Genomic DNA, 20,042 nt, shown 5'->3' with positions numbered 1-20,042 from the left:
TTATTTTATTTTTAAATTGAGTGATCTGGTTTGACTCAACCTATACCGAAACAAACGTGATAATTGACAAATTATATTAGAGCATAAATTATAAGCATAAATCTGGTAAAAATCATAGTACAAATCTGGTATTGATTAAAACAGGATAAGAACACATGACTGACAACAGCATGCTTCTAAACCAGAACATAATCAAGTTTCTGCCAGAAGAACCTGATTTACATTGACAATATCAGAATAACATCATCCTTTTTTCTTTCTTTTTTAACAATTGGAAAAACCAATAGTATGTAATAAATATCTCAATTCCACACACAATTTTCATTTCATCTCTACCATCCCTTCTAGATCTCAATCTGACACAGTGAAATTATCTCCTCTCTTGTCTCTAACTTTTCGAGCAGAGAAGAGAATGAGAGAAAGGGGAGGGAGTCGACCAAAGCCCACTAGAATTGAGAATACGGTATCGTTGGAGTTCAGAGCATAGAGTCTTTACTCATTTCGAACCGTGCGAGATAGTGAGTAGATCCGGCCGTCGGTACATAGCGGCTATTAGACGAAAGCAGATCCAGTTGTGGAGAGGGATGGGGATTGGGGAATGAGATATTATGGTGTTTAAGAGTTTAAATAAGTAGGATTAGATTATAAGAGTAGTTGAGATGAATTTATAAGAATAAATGAGTTTAGATCTAGAAACTAGAGTCATTTGACTCATTGTAAATACACTTTTATTAATGAAATTGTTAGTTGATATTTAAAATCACTAATCTTAAAAAAAAAATAATAATAATAATAATAATAACATCAATTTACAGAAACCATTTAATCTAGCTAATTCGCTTTTGCTTTTCCTTTAATTGATGATATTACTTTGTTATCTACTAGAATATATACAATCTTTACCATTCAGATACAGATACAATACTCTATCATGAAAATGATAAAAACATAGCGACAAACACTAAACAGATAAGATAAAAGTATCCCGAGCACATTCTAGTACAAGCAATAGTATATATCTCAACACTTTGCGTGTCAACATATTTCGACACTGAGCATGTGTCTTACACCTCATTTTCATCTATATTCTCCATGGTAACCTCCTCGAGTGACTTACCCTTTGTCTCTGGCACAAATAAGGTCATAACCATACCCAAGAAGTTGGATGTGGCAAGAACAAAGAGTGAGTTACGCAACCCAATGCCCTTCCTGTAACCGCGTTGTGGGGTATTCCCCTGAGACGCATATTGGAAACCAAATGCACCAACAATAGCACCAGCCTTGCCACAAGCTGCTGAGATACCATGACACGTTGATCGGAGCCTTGCTGGGAATATCTCGGCTGGAATAATGAAGGTTGTTGCATTGGGACCAAAATTTGCAAAGAAGAATGTCAACCCGTACATGACCACAAAGCCAGTGTGATGGCCAGGGGAAGTCCAGTGGTGGTAGGGAATTGCAAGACCAAGCATGAATACAGTCATCATAAAAAATCCCATGAATTGAATCCAGAATCGACCTATTGTTTCAATGAATGCAACAGTGAACCAATAGCCAGGTACAGTGCCACAAAGTGCGAGGTAGGTTTGGGCACGAGAAATGTGGTACACTTCCTCGAGGGCATTCATCTTCTCAGCCTTTGGGATCCAACCAACGTTGCTGAAGATGTCTTTTTGGAAGAGGTTCTGGCTGTAGAATGCAATGTCGAGGAAGAACCAGGTGGAGGTCGTCGCTACCAGGTGTAATCCATGTCGTTTCAAAAATTGAGGGGAGGAGAGACCCCAAGTGTCTCTTCTTATGGCCTGATCATGACCTCGCACGTTCTCAAAATTCTCTTCAATCTCCATGTGGAGCACTTTTGACATGTCAGCGGTTGCTTTCTTAATGTTATGGGCAACGAGGGCGGTGTATCGTGCTGTTTCTGGCATCTGCATTCTCCAGTAGTAGGTCAGTGCAGCTGGGATGGCCCCAAACATGAGGATTATGCGCCATGCGTAATCTGCTTGTGGGACAGTTGAGCGCACACGGTCCTCAGTGTATGATGGAGCTTTGAACATATTGTTGAATGCAGCAGATACGATCAGCGAGATGATGGAAGCAAACAAAATACCAAAGCCCTGCATAATTCCTCATCTAATCAGTGAGTATGAACCAAAGGTTAAAAATTGAAATGTGATTTGGGGCCAGAGGTTTTTAAGCATTTCCATTAATTTTTTCTGGTGCAATTTATTATTGAAAACATTATTTTTGTGCTAATTATAAGAAAATATTCTTCATAATTAAGTAGAAAGAAAAGGTCCTTAATGAAAACATTATTTTTGTGCAATTTATTATTGAAAACATTTTTTTTGTGCTAATTATAAGAAAATATTCTTCATAATTAAGTAGAAAGAAAAGGTCCTTAATGAAAAGAACTTATTTTCTGAATATAATTAAGTTCTACAAAAATATCAATTAAATCTATGTTTTATATATAAATAAGATTATAAGTGAAAGACAATTCAGAATTATTAATGTGTGGTGTAATCGTAGGTAGTTTAGACTATCTTAAAGATAGAATATATAGCACTCTCAGTACATAGTTAATTATTTACTCATTCAGAAGTTTTTGCAAGACCACTCCGATGATATTGTTGCAAATCGGATAGTTAATTCGATAAACTGGAGAGAAATATCCTTTTGAATTGTTAATTATATAGTATAATATTCTTTGGAAATTTACATATAAAAACACTGGAGAGTGTTGAATAATGATCTCAGATTATATTTCATCATAGATCAAGGTATTTATGTAAAAGTGCAATAGGCACCTTAGAAGATAAATTCCAACGGTACACTGTACCAAAATAGCAAGCAATAAATGAGCCAACAGCTATATGCCTTGCAATATAATAAATAGGATATTAAAATTATAAATCGGATCTTAAAATTGTAAGAACATATCATACCAATATATATATATATATATATATATAGAGTGGCTAATATGCATTCGGTTGCATATGGACCGAAGTGCTTACGGTCCAAATTTGATTTTTCAAAATCCAAACGGTCGATCTGAATCATTCATCTTGTTCTCCATATTAATATGTGCTTGGAGACCAAATTTTATATTTTTCTGAATTTTTTTACTATTTATTAAGTATTTTACCAAATTGTTGATCCAACGGTAGCTGCTGATTTTACTGTTTTGTTAAGCTACCGTTGGATCAACAATTTTGTAAAATACTTAATAAATAGTAAAAAAAATTCAGAAAAATATAAAATTTGGTCTCCAAGCACATATTAATATGGAGAACAAGATGAACGGTTCAGATCGACCGTTTGGATTTTGAAAAATCAAATTTGGACCATAAGCACTTCGGTCCATATGCAACCGAATGCATATTAGCCACTCTATATATATATATATATAGAGAGAGAGAGAGAGAGGTAGGCTAATATACAATCGATTGTTCCTGAGGTCTCGTACAACCAAGTCATTTTTTTGATTTTTAAAGTAAAAAAAAACTACAGTAAAATCATACAAACTAATTAATTCAACAGATCTGACGAGTACAAATATTTATATTAACAATTTCTAATAATCAAATAATGTAGAGAAATAATAATAATAATAAAAACTATAAACAACATAATTAATTACAAACTTCAACTCAAATTGTAAGACAGATTTTTTACTCTTAAAATGGTAATTGACGTGTTTCCTCTCTCCTATTTGACGTGTTTCATTTGAGACAAATATCAGAAACTTAGATTTTTCATTCAAATACTGATAACAGATTTTGAAATTCAATTTTGGAGTATTAAGTTTGAAATGGATTTTTTCAGTTATATGCGGGCAGTTCTCAAATGAATCTGTCTGACCGAATTGCTCAAACCCGTCATTTTTAGATGGTATAATTACATATACAGAGAAACTATTTCTCACAGATAAAAAAAGGATCAGCTTTTAATTAAAGGGGCAAGTTCTGATCAAATAATTTGAAGAATAATTTTTTTCCGAGTTTAAAAATAATGATTTTTTTCCGATATAAAGTTTGAAACTTCAATCCCAGAATACCTAACAGTGAATTAAATCGAATAAGAGAAAGTGACATTATTTAGTTAAACTGATAATGCATGCATCAATTCACAATTGGAAAAGACAGGCGCCAAAAATGCAACCATTAATTAAGATAGGTTCAATTAACCAACGTCGTTTTAAGAGATATATAATTAATTATAATTTAAGGTCACGAATTTTTTAAATCTAGTTAGAAGATTTTTGTGTGTAAATTTAAAATTAAAATTTTAGTCCTAGTCTTTATCTGAAAAAAGTGACAATTGTCGCGGCCTTCAAGAATAAAAGCTAAATGTCAGTTCTTACTTCAAACCCAATCAATAAAAGCGCTTAAAAATTGTAAATGAGCAGTAATTAATGAGCATTTTGACGGGTAAAGATTTTAACAGAGTAGTTTTGGCTTCATACAACGCACAGACTACATAATCAAAACAGCACTACACAAGATGCGTCCTCTGCATGAAGCCAAATAGTTCTGTTAAAATCTTTACCCCATTTTGACGTACCTGCATGGCAAAGACAGCAGCGATGAAGGCACCGCGGGTCCTTTTGTTCGCATACTCCGACATAATAGTCGCCGAAAGTGGATAATCGCCACCAACCCCAAATCCAAGCCAGAATCGGAAGAAGCATAGTGTCGTAATGACGCCCATCGGCTTGTAACTGAACGAGAGACCCGATGCCAGTGAGCAAATCGTCATGAGAATCAGTGTGAAACCATACACGCGTTTCCTACCGACCCTATCTCCAAACCAACCGAAGAAGAGCTGCCCGGCAAGGGCACCGCAGAGGGCCACACTATATACTGCTGCCGATACATTGGGTGGGAGGATGCCGGGAGATTCAAAACTCGGGTCAGAGTAGTAAATACGTCCCAGGAGTTTCACAATGAGGGAAATTGAGAAGAGATCATAAGCGTCGGTGAAGAAACCCATGCCGGCAATCACGATTGCGCGGAAGTGGTACCACTGTGTTCGGGCGACATCGAGGGTTGTCAAGACGTTCAGCTGTGGCCGTGCCATTGTTTGTGGCAGATGATTAACAGCTGTGAGACGGCAGTAGGTGTCGTTTAATCTCTTCATTCGTTTTCTTTATGATGTTACATCAGAGGAGGCAAGTTCTAATTTGTTTAATTAACAACTAAAATAGTGAAATATATATTGAGTCTACTAATAAGGACTCCAATGTAAAAAGTTATTGGTCAAAGGGTCGAATACAAAATGAGTTATATATATATATATATATATAATATATATATTTAAGTAATCAAGTAGACCATCTTTTAAGTTGTAAGCTGATTCTATTTCCTTAGCTTACTATATTTTGTAACAGTTTTCCAAGCAGCGACGATCAAATCAAAGCCTGTTTCTTGATTTTTAATTAGTTCAACTACTAAGCTTACCTACGGGTGATCGATACACTCTTGTGTCCCGACAAATTTATATCGATTTCACGAATGCGCCATTCAGGCCTTTCATGTATGAAATGTAAAACAGAAAGTTCTGACTAATTAATTAGTAAATAAATATTTATCAGAGAGAATCCCAACTCAACATAAGGCCTACATATTAAATGCTAAATTTTAAGATATGTGTAAGTTATCTAAGAGGAATAGAATTTTACTGAACTAGGAATGTAAAAAGGATCATAAGAATTGGTAAGCACAAATATAGAAGCATATCCTGATACCTCCTGATCCGCTAATCGGAACCAATTTACCTCTCTAAAACGAGAAAAGAACTCTCATATTTACGGATTATCCTGATCAGAAGAGAAACACAGAGAATAAATAATTTGATTTGTTGCAATTTAAAGGGGCCCAATTGATGCTGGAAAATTGTGAGAAAATCGATGGTATTTGAGGAGAATTTATTTTAGAAGATTAAAAGAGCCAAACAGAGTTGTCTTCTGCTTCTTTTTTCATGTTATCTTCACACCTCCAAATAGTGGATACAAGCAATGGCGTAACCATGTATAATGAATTGACCTTATTTATTTTCAAAATTTTTGAACTTATACATGATTTTTTATATAGTTTAGAATAAAATGATATTAATACTGTAAAATTGATGATTATACACAGTATGAAAATTTTATATGATTGATCATTATATATGTTTGATCCTATAGTTTCAAAATTAGACTTCGTCTCTAGGTTAAAGTACATGAGAAAAAAATAATCAAAACAGGGTGATAAAAGCTCGAATGAAATATTGTTTATCTTCTCTATTTTTGTTTTCTTTTTGCAAAGATCGATAGAGACTGCTATGATTAAATTTTATTGAGATTAAAAAATTTACAGACATCTTAACTAAAAAGCTTCAAATTTCGAATTCACGACTCTTTTGTTCTCTGGCTAATCTATCAAACCATATTTTTAAGATTAAATAACATCACAAGTTAATTAACAAACTCTTAAGAGTTTCTATATATAGTTTGATAATGAATTTTATTCTCATATATTATTTTTCTTTTTTATTGAAATGAACTAATTTTTTTCTCCACCTTGTTCTAATTCGATCAGAAGGATAAAAATACTTTCAAGTTGAAAATCATATCACATTATATATAGAGAGAGTAAAGCTATCATGCTTTGCAAATTAAAGTGGGTGTTTTAATTTGCGCTCGTATCTCTAGTTTCAAAGTCCAAAATGTCAATTTGAACCGTTCAAGTTGATATCCATATTAAGTTGTGCTTGGAGACCAAATTTTATATATTTTGGAAATTATTTACTATATTTTATATATTTAGAATTTTTGAAAACACTGTTTTTTATGGTCTAGAATTTTTTGAAAAACACTGATTTAAAAAATTCTAAAAAAATAGTAAAAAAATTCCAAAAAAATATAAAATTTGGTCTCCAAGCACAACTTAATATGGATATCAACTTGAACGGTTCAAATCGACATTTTGAACTTTGAAACTAGAGATATGAGCGCAAATTAAAATACCCACTTTAATTTGCAAAGTATGGTAGCCTTACTCATATATATATATGAGGAGGGTTCAAATGCACCCAAATTTTTGTGCACCCAAATGCTCCCTATCCTTTTTCTCCGTTTTCAAAGTCCAAATAGTCAATCCGAACCGTTAGATGCGATCTATATATTAAGATGTGTTTGGAGACCAAATTTTATATTTTTTTGGAATTGTTGTACTATTTATTAAGCCACTTTGAAAAATCGCTGATCCAATGGTCCAGAAAATGTAAATCAGCGATTTTCAAAGTGGCTTAATAAATAGTAAAAAAATTCTAAAAAATGTAAAATTTGGTCTCCAAGCACATCTTAATATATAGATCGCATCTAACGGTTCGGATTGACTATTCAGACTTTGAAAACGGAGAAAAAGGATTTGAAAGATAAGATGCATTTGGGTGCACAAAAATTTGGGTGCATTTGAACCCTCCTCTCTATATATATATAGAGAGAGAGAGAGAGAGAGAGAGAGAGAGAGATGGGCTATGGTGCATTGCAATGCATAGGCACCCTTGTGCATTGGACCATAAATCACCGATTCAAAGTTCAAATGACCGATCCAAACTGTTCATCTTGTTTTCCATATTAATACGTGCTTGGAGACCAAATTTTACATTTCTTGGAATTTTTTTACTATTTATTAAGCCACTTTGAAAATCACTGATCCGGTGGTCCAGAATTTTTTACTATTCATCCAGATTTTCAGATTTTCAATAAATCTAAAAAAATAGTAAAACAATTCCAAAAAATGTAAAATTTGGTCTCCAAGCACATATTAATATGGAGAACAAGATGAACGGCTTGGATCGGTCATTTAGACTTTGAATCGGTGATTTATGGTTCAATACACAAGGGTGCCTATGCATTGCAATGCACCATAGCCCATCTATATATATATAAAGAGAGAGAGAGTAGGGTTAAAATGCAACATTGGTTTTGTGCCCCAACCATACCCCACGTCCCTATTTCTGTTTACAGAGTTCAGACAGTCAATCCGAACCGCTTAACATGATATACATATTAAAATGTGCTTAGAGACTAAATTTTATATTTTTGAAATTATTTTACTTTTATTTAGATAGGTACAAAATCACTGCATCTGGACTATTCAAAAATAATGATTTTGTACCTATCTAAAAAAATAGTAAAAAAAAATTCAAAAAATATAAAATTTAATTTCTAAGCACATTTTAATATGTATATCATATTGAATGGTTCAGATCGACTCTTTAAACTTTATAAACGGAGATAGAGACATACAGAATAATTGAGACACAAAATCAACATTGCATTTTAACCATACTCATATATGTAATATTATTACTATTGTGCGTTCCCACAGTACACCAAAGAAAGCTTCCAGAAATACTATTTAGTTGACTAAATAGAAGACTGCCTAGCTATAGCATGATTGGAGGATGCTTCATATAATCTCTTCACCGAATCACCTTACCTCAGATATTTCTATTGCACGAGACAGATTTCCACGTAATTCATCTAATTTTGCTGAATTTAAAATCTTAAAAATATTGCTGAGGTGCGACCGTACGGCTGACATGTCGATGGCGTCTAGCTGGCATCTTAAAATTAAAACTTAGCATATTCGCACCTTTTGTTAAGATGTGGGTCAACGTGGAATTTAAAAAAATATATTATTGTTATAGTAGTGGCGATCTGTCAATAAAATAGGCCAAAAATGGGCAGATTTGTGAATGGCCCTTCCCCTACAAATAATTGAATTAAACATCCTTCTTTCAAAATTAGTTTTGGAGCCTGATAATTGTATCCCAAACAAAATCTTCGAGCGCGTCCCCTAAGTAGTTTAACAAAAAAAAAACTTCCAATATTATCTAACTTTCATTTTCAACGCTAATATACAAACATTTAAGGAAGCGTCTAATTGTTCACAACCTTTTGTCCACCATTTGTCCACAGCTTTGACTTGCGCGAATACTATAAAATTACTTCTATATGCTGTATAATTATACAATATATCACATAAAATATATCAGTTAATCACAAAACATCCAGCAACTATTTGAAGTGGTCCCATGATGGTTAGAAAAAGATTGCAACGAGAAAAGAAATGTACTTTCAAACTGTACTTTCGAAAATTGCAGTTATAGGAAGTTATTGGCAGTTAGAGTTAGTTATTAGCGGTTATTAGTGGTTATTGACAATTAGAGTTAGTTATTAGCGTCTGCACTGGGTTGAATCTTGTATACTGTAAAATTGAATCTTGTATACAGTAAAATTTCCAATTGAATCTTGTATACTGTAAAATTTTCAAATAATAATACTATAAATTTTCAATTGAATCTTGTATACTGTAAAATTTCTAAATCTAAACCATAAAATAATATCATGTATACTGTAAGATAAAATGTAAAAACTACTACATTTCAGCTTAAACTACAACCTGCAAAGAATCATGTATACTGTAAATTTTTAAAATATAAACCATAAAATAATACCATGTATACTGTAAAATTTCTAAATCTATACATACATCCATCATCTGTTCAACAAAAATCTATACATACATTTCACTTGCACCAATCCTATAAAATTCATCATTCAATGTTGTAACTTAAATAACAAATCTTATAAAAAATGTCATTCAAATTTTCAAACATCTAGAAACTTTCATGACATATTGCAAAATGCACAATTTCACAAAACTAACAGTACAATATGAAAACATTTCAATATGCACCAATACCGTCGGTGCAGGTCGCGAGAAATCAATACATCTTCACGAGAAATCAGGTTAGATGTGGTCACCGTCAGTTCTATCTCAATCATGTTAGATAGATCAAGCGAGAGGTGGAGGCGAGACCCGTCGGAGAGGAGGCCGTCGTGGGGAGGCCATCGGAGAGAAGGCCGTCGGAGAGGAGGCCGTCGGTGGAGACCCGTCGGAGATGAGGACATCGAGGGAAGGCCGTCGGTGGAGATCCTTCTCTTTGATTGCCTTTGAGTATGTCTCTCACCACTTCAGCGGAGTTGGGAGGAGAGAAAATGGGAGAGAGTAAGGCGGAGGGAGCAGAGAGATCAGATCTAGCCAGTTTTTGTTTTGGAGAAGATCGGTAATTTATTTTGGAAAAAATGGAGAGACGATTTATAAAAGGAAGGTAGTTAGAGTTCAATAGTTAAAAAGAATTAGAAAGTAGTTTTGGATAAGGCTGTGGACAAATGGTGGACAAAACATGATGGACAGGAATCTTTTGTCAACATTTAAAGCTCCGTTTATAACATTTTTTAATGCTACTTGCAAGCATTTAAACCTCTACAAGTATTAAAATTCTAAATCTGTATAGTTTAACTTCTAACTACTTTTGTTTTCAAGCAAAAAATGGAAAGATTCCTTTCATCCACTTTTTTTTTATGTTTTCTCTGACCATTCTCATTTATTTTCTCGACAATCTGTGATGAATTTTGCGAATCTAAAAATATAAACGTTTTTTATCCGATTTTCCCTTTCAAATAAGATCCATGAAGAATAACTTTTGAATAATATTTGTGTTGTATTTTTTTTACCACTTTAAATCTCTGTGACTTTCAATTTTTTTTGAGAAAATGTTATGGCCCACAGACCTTTGTCCACCATTTGTCCATAAATGTTTGGACAAGCTTCTTAATTGCTTTTAACTGTCGATCTACAAATTTCACCTATTTAAGAATCTTCCTCCGTATTCAATTCCAGATCTCCTTCTCTCTAACACACATTATCTATTCTTCTCTAAAATTTTAGCACTGTCACTACTTCAGTGTCCATTTCCTCCTTACCAAAACCGATCATCATCGTCAGATCAGTCAACGCTCCGGTCAGGCCATCTCCGGCCGGTCCGGCCATCGTCGTCAACGTCCTCCTTGACAGTTCGACAAAATAAATCAATTTGTGTGCCTGCGTTCTCGCTGGTAATCGACGGTTGGATTTGAATCCATCATTTCGGTGTTGAGATCGACTCTAAGTCATCTTGCTAATCAATCCAACGAAGACGAAAGTGGTCATCCTCTCCCATGCCCAACGCGTGCGGATCCTTGCTATGAATTTGGAGAAACTTTTGAGGTAGAATTAGTACGTATTGAAATCTTTTACGGGTGGGATCTAAGTTGGACGCTTCGTGTGCTGGAGGTGATTTCAACTTGTGTGAAAAAAGCTGTTCACTGTGTTGGGTTTTCGTGAACGGTTCAAACCCATTTAATTAGCTTAAGCTGCGGAAAGAGTAAAACAAAAATTTTTACATCTAACTTAAGCTACGGATTAAATGAATCAAGAAGATTCGTTTAATCCTATTTACAGATCTACTCCATAATTGATTTCCTAAAGCATTAAATCTATTTACAAATTAAATAGATTAATATAACAATTTATACCTTGATTCCAAATCTCAGTTGGAATGCAGACCGAGCGAGTAGATCCTCACCAGGGATGGAATCGACTCGCAGTATCACACGTGTGATACCTCTATTGGTTATCCACCAGGACTAACCGGAGAGCGATTTACTTCTTCTGCCAGAAATACCGTAAACCGCGGAATTCTGCAGAAACACTATTCACCGAAAAAGAGACAGATTAAATATATTTAAGAATGCAAGTTATTCCGTTTTACTAATAAAGCAAAACATGAAATACCGCAGAATCTAAAAATATATTTTTCCGAATCTCGTAATAACCGAAATCAGGGAAGAGAGGGAAAACCGATCAACGAAGTAATCAGATTAACACGTGAATTAGTGAGTCTTTCTCTCTACCCCTACCCCTCTATTTATAGACTTTTGAGGAGGTTGGCAAAAGACCAAAATACCCCTCAAAACAAATCTATTTACCAAAAGCCCTTGACACCTCATCCTTTTATCATGTGAAATGACCAAAATACCCTTGCCACCTCACATGACACATGTCAACACAAGGGAAGTCGGCATAGGGTGAAAATGACCAAAATACCCTTGGCCCATTAAGGCATGAATAGTGTTGGGCTTTGATTTTGGGCTTTTACTTTGGGCCTTTAATTTTAATTAAGGCTTTGATTATTTTGGGCTTTTAAACTCATAATTCAAATCCATAATTAACAATTAAAATTCCAAATCATATATATATAATTGTCATGTACAATTATATTTCTTTTCGATTATTGTTCGGTAACTTTTATACAACGTAACGTGTACGTTTATAAATTAACCGTTGTTTCTGCTTGTCATTCTAAATGACATTTATAATTTAATTATATCACGTATAATTAATTATAACCATCTTAATATTAATTATAATCAATTTATAATTAATCAGTAAGATTCTCCGAGTAGCTCCTATATGGTGTGACCCAATAGGATATGTGTTATGTTGGTAAACAGAGTTAAAACTGTTTTAACTTCTGTTAGTCATGGGTGGCATCTGGCAACACATCATGACCATCCAATTACACAGATGATGCTGTACTGTACAATATCACGATCCAGTAAACAATTTACTTGTGTCAGTTCTTCTGTCTCATAGCTATCAGATCAGTTTTAAGGTAGATATGTGCCATCCTTGTTAACTGTATCTTTTCTTGATCTTGAGTAGATTATCAAATATAATTACTCTTGTAATTATACCACATGCAAATAATCTAACTCTATCAAGGGGCCCAGTGATGCTATAGCTCGTATAGAGATACGAGGGACAAATAGTATTCTTGGCAGACTATCACTTCCTCAGCTAAGTTATATATATGGAAATGCTACCGTTATGGCTGCTTTTTACGGACAGCGTTAGATAACACTTACTCATATATATTTCTTAGTGGGAACGATAAATACCTCATACTGTAGAACTTTGACACTGAATGAAAACATAAATGACACGAACACAATTCTATTTAATGTTTCATTCGGGGTCTGTCAAATACCATGTTCCTAGAACATGTATCCATGTGATTAAAATGACATCTCGTGTCAGGTGGTTTGTAAAACTTAACCATCTTTTAATCCACATGCTAATTACCTTGGTCAGTGACTTTTAAGAGTATATATTATCTATATTATGGAGTTTCACAATTTCAGTCATGAACTCGAAATGATCCATAATTTCAATAATACTCAAGGCAACAAAATGATATATAAATAAACATTCAATTCATGAACAAAGCTTTATGATTAACTTATCGTATTATTGACTTCTAGATTATTACAAACTAACAATCTCCCACTTAAGCTAGGAGCCAATCATCGTAGGCCCTAGTTACACAAATCTCTAGTATTCTAAAAATCTCGTAGATCTAAAGAAAAAACTCATAGCCAGTCTCCTATGTGTCTCAGACCCATAGAGGCAATATGCATCTGGTGCTTGGCTTGAGGAAGAGGTTTCGTGAGTGGATCAGCTGTGTTGCTGACTGTGTCAACTCTACATATCTTTACATCACCTCTATTTACGATCTCTCGTATCAGGCGAAAACGCCGTAGAACATGCTTGGATTTCGAGTGCGATCTCGGTTCTTTGGCCTGAGCTATAGCTCCATTGTTGTCACAATAGAGGTCCACAGGGCCTTGAATACTGGGAACCACTCCAAGTTCACTAAGGAACTTCTTGATCCAGAAACCTTCTTTAGCTGCCTCGGATGCAGCTATGTACTCTGCTTCGGTGGTTGAGTCTGCTGTAGTCTCTTGCTTTGAACTCTTCCAGCTCACAGCACCACCGTTGAGTATGAACACATACCCAGACTGTGATCTCGAGTCATCATGGTCAGTTTGGAAACTGGCGTCAGTGTAACCATTAATCACAAGCTCGGAATCACCACCGTAGACAAGAAACATATCCTTAGTTCTTCTCAAGTACTTAAGGATATTCTTTGCAGCAATCCAGTGCTCTTTGCCTGGATTAGTCTGATATCTACTCATCACACTCAAAGCGTACGAGACATCAGGGCGAGTGCACAACATGGCGTACATGATAGACCCAATAGCCGAAGCGTATGGTACTCTACTCATGATGCTTCGCTCATCAGTTGTCGAAGGACACTGAGTCTTGCTTAGCTGAACACTATGAGACATTGGCAGGAATCCTCTCTTAGAATCCTGCATGCTGAACCGATTCAGCACTTTGTCAATGTACGTGCTTTGACTTAAACCTATAAGTCTATTTGATCTATCTCGATAGATCTTTATGCCTAGTATATAGACAGCCTCGCCCAAGTCTTTCATTGAAAAGACTTTCTTCAACGAAGACTTGGCTTGTTGCAAAAGAGGAATATCATTTCCCATTAGTAGTATGTCATCTACATATAGGATAAGAAAAGCGATGGCACTCCCACTAGTCTTTCTGTATACACATGGTTCTTCTTCGCATTTGACGAAGTCAAGCTTTTTGACTTCTTCATCAAATCAAAGATTCCAACTCCGTGATGCTTGCTTCAGTCCATAAATGGATTTAAGAAGCTTGCACACCTTCCCAGCATTCTTTGAATCCTCAAAACCCTCAGGCTGTGTCATGTACACATCCTCTTCTAAATTTCCATTTAAGAAGGCGGTTTTGACATCCATTTGCCATATTTCATAATCATGAAATGCGGCAATTGCTAGGAGTATCCGAATTGACTTAAACATAGCCACGGGCGAAAAAGTTTCATCATAATCTACACCGAGAATCTGTTTGAAACCTTTCGCTACTAGCCGTGCTTTGTATACAGTCATCTTACCATCCATGTCTGTTTTTATTTTGAAAACCCACTTGTTAGCTATGGGTTTTATCCCATCAGGTGGTACAACTAGGTTCCAGACCGTGTTGTCATACATGGACTGTATTTCGGATCTCATGGCCTCCAGCCATTTATCAGAGTCGGGCCTATCCATTGCTTCCGCATAGGTCAAAGGATCTTCAGTGTCATAGGCTGAGATCTCGTGCAGTCCTAAGTACCTTTCAGGTGCATGGACTACTCTTGTTGACCTACGTAGTACTCATTCTTCGGGCTGTTGAACTTGATCCACAACTGTCTGCGGATCCAGTTCTACTTCAACTTGCGTTGAAGTACTTGAGCTCGGGACTAGAACCTCATCCACAGCTACTTGTGGATTTGGAACTTCCAGATGCTCATCAGCCGAAGTATCAAGAGGTGGGTTAATCTAATCTGGTTCAGATATTGTATTATGTGATGTATCTTGAATTTCTTCAAGTATTACATTACTCCCACTACTTCCTTTTGCGAGAAACTCGTTCTCCAAAAATATACCATGTCGAGCAACAACTATCTTGTTCTCGGATTGGTAATAGAAGTAATATCCTTTCGTTTTCTTAGGATATCCTACGAAGAAGCATTTGTCAGCTTTGGGATCAAGTTTGCCAGACGTCGGACGTTTGACAAATACTTCGCAACCCCAAATTTTAAGATAAGACATAGTTGGGATTTTCCCAAACCATAACTCGTATGGAGTCTTTTCTACTGACTTGGATGGAACCATGTTTATTGTTCGTGCAGCAGTTTCTAGTGCGTGCCCCCAGAAGGATTTCGGCAGAGTGGCTTCACTCATCATGGATCGAACCATATCCAGTAGAGTTCGATTCCGTCTCTCAGAAACACCATTCCATTGTGGTGTCCCTGGAGGTGTGAGCTGTGAGACTATCCCACATTCCTTTAAGTATTCTTTAAACTCAAAACTCAAGTATTCGCCTCCACGGTCAGAACGTAGAGCCTTAATACTTTTGTTCAATTGATTTTCTACTTCAGTCTTGAATTCTTTGAACTTGTCAAAGGATTCAGACTTATGTCTCATCAAGTAGACATAACCGTATCTACTGTAATCATCAGTAAACGTGATAAAGTAAGAAAAACCATTTCTTGTGCAAGTACTCATAGGTCCACATACATCCGTGTGTATAAGACTTAACAAGTCACTTGCCCTTTCGCCCTTTTTGGAGAAAGGCGCTTTGGTCATTTTACCTCGTATACAAGATTCGCATGTGTCAATTGATTCCAGATCAAATTTACCAAGAAGTCCATTTTTATGTAACTTCTTGATGCGTTTCTCATTTATATGACCAAGGCGACAATGCCACATGTAAGTCGTACTTTCATGTGATGCTTTGAGTCGTTTGTTATTTATGTTAAACACGGGTTTATTCATTTCCAGTATATAAAGACCATTCATCATATAAGAAGATCCATAATATAATTCATCTTTGTATATAGAACATCTATTGTCCTTTATCACAAAAGAGAAACCATTCATCTCTAAACATGAGATTGAAATGATGTTTCTGGAAATGCTAGGAACAAAATATACATTTTCTAATTCCATTACAAGCCCGCTGGGCAAATACAACTCTATACTACCAGCTGTTACGGCTGCAACTCGTGCTCCATTTCCAAATATGAGCACATGATCCAGTATCCAATACCCAATCATTTATAGAGGTAGCAACGTTAACTTCAATAACAAAAATACCTGAGGTTGAAGCCTTGGAAACCTTTCCAGACTTCAGATTCGCTAGGTACTTCAGGCAGTTCCTCTTCCAATGACCCTTGCTATTGCAGTAATAGCATTCAAAGGAAGCAACAACTTTTATCTTGGGAGGATTCGGTTTAGGAATCGCAGCAACATCGCTCGTCATACGGAGCATGTGAGTTCCCATAGAGCCTCCCTCGGTCAACCTGTGACCAAGTAGAGATTTTGTCACTTTAAATCTCTCGATACGCGCTTGCTCTTGAAACATGTTCTTGAGCTGATCGCATATGATATAAGTTTTGGTATCCATGAATCGGCGTTGCAATTCAGGACCCATAATACTTACTACGAGACCTTGTACATCAAGCTCATCCTCTTTGTGCTTGTTGTACTTAGTGACATCCTCTGGTTTGTCATTTGTTCCTGGCTCAGCAGGGACAGGTGAGTTTAAGACATATTCTTTCTTTTCACGTCTTAGTACAATGGTGAGAGCACGGAACCAATCAGTGAAATTGGATCCGTCCTCTTTCAGTGTTTGTTTCTCGAGCAGGGAGCGTAAAGAGAAGGATGTTTCTTTAGCCATATTACTACAATGTTTAAAATGTAAAGATTTTAGCTTTGTTCATGTAATGTTTTATTCTAATGATAAAACTCTCACTGCAAATTTGTTCTATTCCCGTTTTGCAGTAGGACCAAGATCCCTATTTTCACTAACAACCAAGGCAGTGTATGCATATCTTGGCTATCAGTTATCTTAGGTAAGCAAACTTGCTAATCACATCTCTTTGCGATTCTTGGTTTCGTTAAAACATCACGTGTATTTAACGAAAACTTTGCCCCAAGCCCAAAACTGTTTTGGAAATCATTGGTAAGTAACCTCACTCTATTTGGTTTGATATGTCGGACATAACCCTCGACCACCAAAGGTAAAAGGCGATGTCTACTGAGTAGTTTAATCATCAACCAATGAACAATGGTTTGAGGAGGATAGAGTGGGAATGGCATACTACTTAGTATTTAATGGGTTGGTGTTTATGCTTAACAGTGCCAGCAATCTCTAAAATAGATATGTCAGAACGAATGAATAATGTGATTTTTATTCGTATCTAAAGAGACCTCTTTCATATGCTTCATTAAGCAGTCGTGGAAAGGAAGTCTAGAAAGAATACCGAATATGATCTCCATTACTTTCTATTCTTAACGTGCCAGAAAGAACGACTAATGTGATTTTATTCGTATTTAAAGAGACCTCTTTCATATGCTTCATTAAGCAGTCGTGGAAAGGAAGTCTAGAAATAATACCGAATATGATCTCCATTACTTTCTATTCTTTTAGCAGTATCTCTTTCATATGCTTAGCTTTTGTTAAGCAGTCAGTTCTTGCAACTGACTTTAGACATTCTAGCGGACACGTGAAAGTCGTCTGCCAGAAAGACAACGGTGAGTTCCTTCACAAATCTTTCTTTGACATCACGTTCTTTCACGGTTCCATGAAAGCGATAAATCTAATTTATTCAGTTCATATCAAAGCAGTAAATCTAATTTACTTATATACGGGACCAAGTCAGGTATATATATTTATCAGTTCCTAATTCTTTATTTTGCAGCTATGCTCAGTTCTTTATTCTATACCGTTTAAAGCATATAAACAGTTTACATGTTTTTAAAACAGATATTTTTTTCATTCCATAAAGCAATTTGGTAACGTGACAAAGTTCCTTTTTGGCCAGCCATTAGGACATGTAAAAGGGGCTCCCAGGAAAGATTGGGGTCACGAGGACCGCTTAGACTCAATCTTTCCTAGACAGAACCATCTCTTTTACGGTGTGGAAATGACAGTTCTTACTAAGGTACTTTATTGCTTCATCACATTCTTCGATGAACTTTATTTTCCGAAGGTTTTCGAAAAGGCGAAAGATTTACACTAAATTTTGCCATTTCAAAAGCGTTAAAGCAATTTGGTAACGTGACAAAGTTCCTTTTCGGCCAGCCATTAGGACGTGTAAAAGGGGCTCCCAGGAAAGATCGGGGTCACAAGGACCGCTTAGACTCAATCTTTCCTAGACAGAACCATCTCTTTTACGGTGTGGAAATGACAACTCTTACTAAGGTACTTTATTGCTTCATCACATTCTTCGATGAACTTTAACGCGATCAAAAGTTTTTGAAAATGAAAATATAAAGAAAGCATAAAGAAAGCGTAAATCTAATTTAACTTTCTTAGTCGGAAAAACCGAACCAAGAAAATCTCATTTCTAATCGGATTTGGACTTGTGCTGCAAATGTAAGAATTTAAACCGATACGCGGTACATGCACCTTATTTGCATAAGTTATAACTTTAGAAAATCAATCAGCGGGAGAGCCTTGAGCTCTGATACCACTGTTGGGTTTTCGTGAACGGTTCAAACCCATTTAATTAGCTTAAGCTGCGGAAAGAGTAAAACAAAAAATTTTACATCTAACTTAAGCTACGGATTAAATGAATCAAGAAGATTCGTTTAATCCTATTTACAGATCTACTCCATAATTGATTTCCTAAAGCATTAAATCTATTTACAAATTAAATAGATTAATCTATTTACAAATTTCACCTATTTAAGAATCTTCCTCCGTATTCAATTCCAGATCTCCTTCTCTCTAACACACATTATCTATTCTTCTCTAAAATTTTAGCACTGTCACTACTTCAGTGTCCATTTCCTCCTTACCAAAACCGATCATCATCGTCAGATCAGTCAACGCTCCGGTCAGGCCATCTCCGGCCGGTCCGGCCATCATCGTCAACGTCCTCCTTGACAGTTCGACAAAATAAATCAATTTGTGTGCCTGCGTTCTCGCTGGTAATCGACGGTTGGATTTGAATCCATCATTTCGGTGTTGAGATCGACTCTAAGTCATCTTGCTAATCAATCCAACGAAGACGAAAGTGGTCATCCTCTCCCATGCCCGACGCGTGCGGATCCTTGCTATGAATTTGGAGAAACTTTTGAGGTAGAATTAGTACGTATTGAAATCTTTTACGGGTGGGATCTAAGTTGGACGCTTCGTGTGCTGGAGGTGATTTCAACTTGTGTGAAAAAAGCTGTTCACTGGCCATTGGCCCCTAACTTTAGATCTAGTTTTTTTTGCATTGATTTGACTGATGCGAATTCAGATCCATCATTCAATGCATTTTTTTTTTAAAGCCTTGGTAGCATCCATCATTCAATGCAATAGGGAGTAGAATCCTAGAATGAGATCTGAGTCGTTTGTTGCAGTCTTGAGACAAATTTCATAATGAACCTTTATATTTTAAATAGGCTTCAATTGTTTTTGGTTTTGATGTACTCATCTACGAGTTTTTCTGATATTCACCTTGTTATTCTCTAAATTTGATATTTGAATTCAAAATTACATAGATAGTTCTCGTAATGTTGTCAATTTTAATTTTCTGATTTAAGAACGTACAGGATTCGATATTTTGTTTTACAGTATTTGATTTCACTTTCGAAAGAAGAACATGACGAATCATCTCTGATCTTCATCATTTGCTCTCATCTCTCTTAGATTCTAACAGAGAGAGACGATCTGGTGGAGAGA

At 35.7% G+C, this 20,042-nt stretch overlaps 1 protein-coding gene across 1 annotated transcript; it reads right to left on the bottom strand.

Annotated features, from left to right (window-relative positions):
- Window positions 1-962: 962 nt before the first annotated feature.
- LOC144567451 (inorganic phosphate transporter 1-1-like) lies at window positions 963-5,186 on the bottom strand. Its single transcript, XM_078317590.1, has 2 exons — window positions 4,570-5,186; window positions 963-2,117 (listed from the first exon to the last, which is right to left on the bottom strand). Exons 1-2 carry the CDS (start codon window positions 5,143-5,145, stop codon window positions 1,065-1,067), a joined length of 1,629 nt encoding a protein of 542 aa, XP_078173716.1. The 5' UTR covers window positions 5,146-5,186; the 3' UTR covers window positions 963-1,064.
- Window positions 5,187-20,042: the final 14,856 nt, after the last annotated feature.

This window comes from Carex rostrata, chromosome 16 (assembly GCF_964058835.1).
Source record: "Carex rostrata chromosome 16, lpCarRost1.2, whole genome shotgun sequence".
Lineage (NCBI taxonomy): Eukaryota > Viridiplantae > Streptophyta > Magnoliopsida > Poales > Cyperaceae > Carex > Carex rostrata.
Note: the sequence above shows the minus strand (reverse complement) of the source record. Positions and strands in the feature narration are given on the sequence as shown.

Bases quoted from the DNA above. Each gene is read 5' to 3' on its own strand.
- LOC144567451 (XM_078317590.1), bottom strand. From the start codon at position 5,145: ATGAAGAGATTAAACGACACCTACTGCCGTCTCACAGCTGTTAATCAT. The intron at 2,118-4,569 runs GTACGTCAAAAT...GGAATTATGCAG, and splicing joins CTGCTGTCTTTGCCATGCAG to GGCTTTGGTATTTTGTTTGC.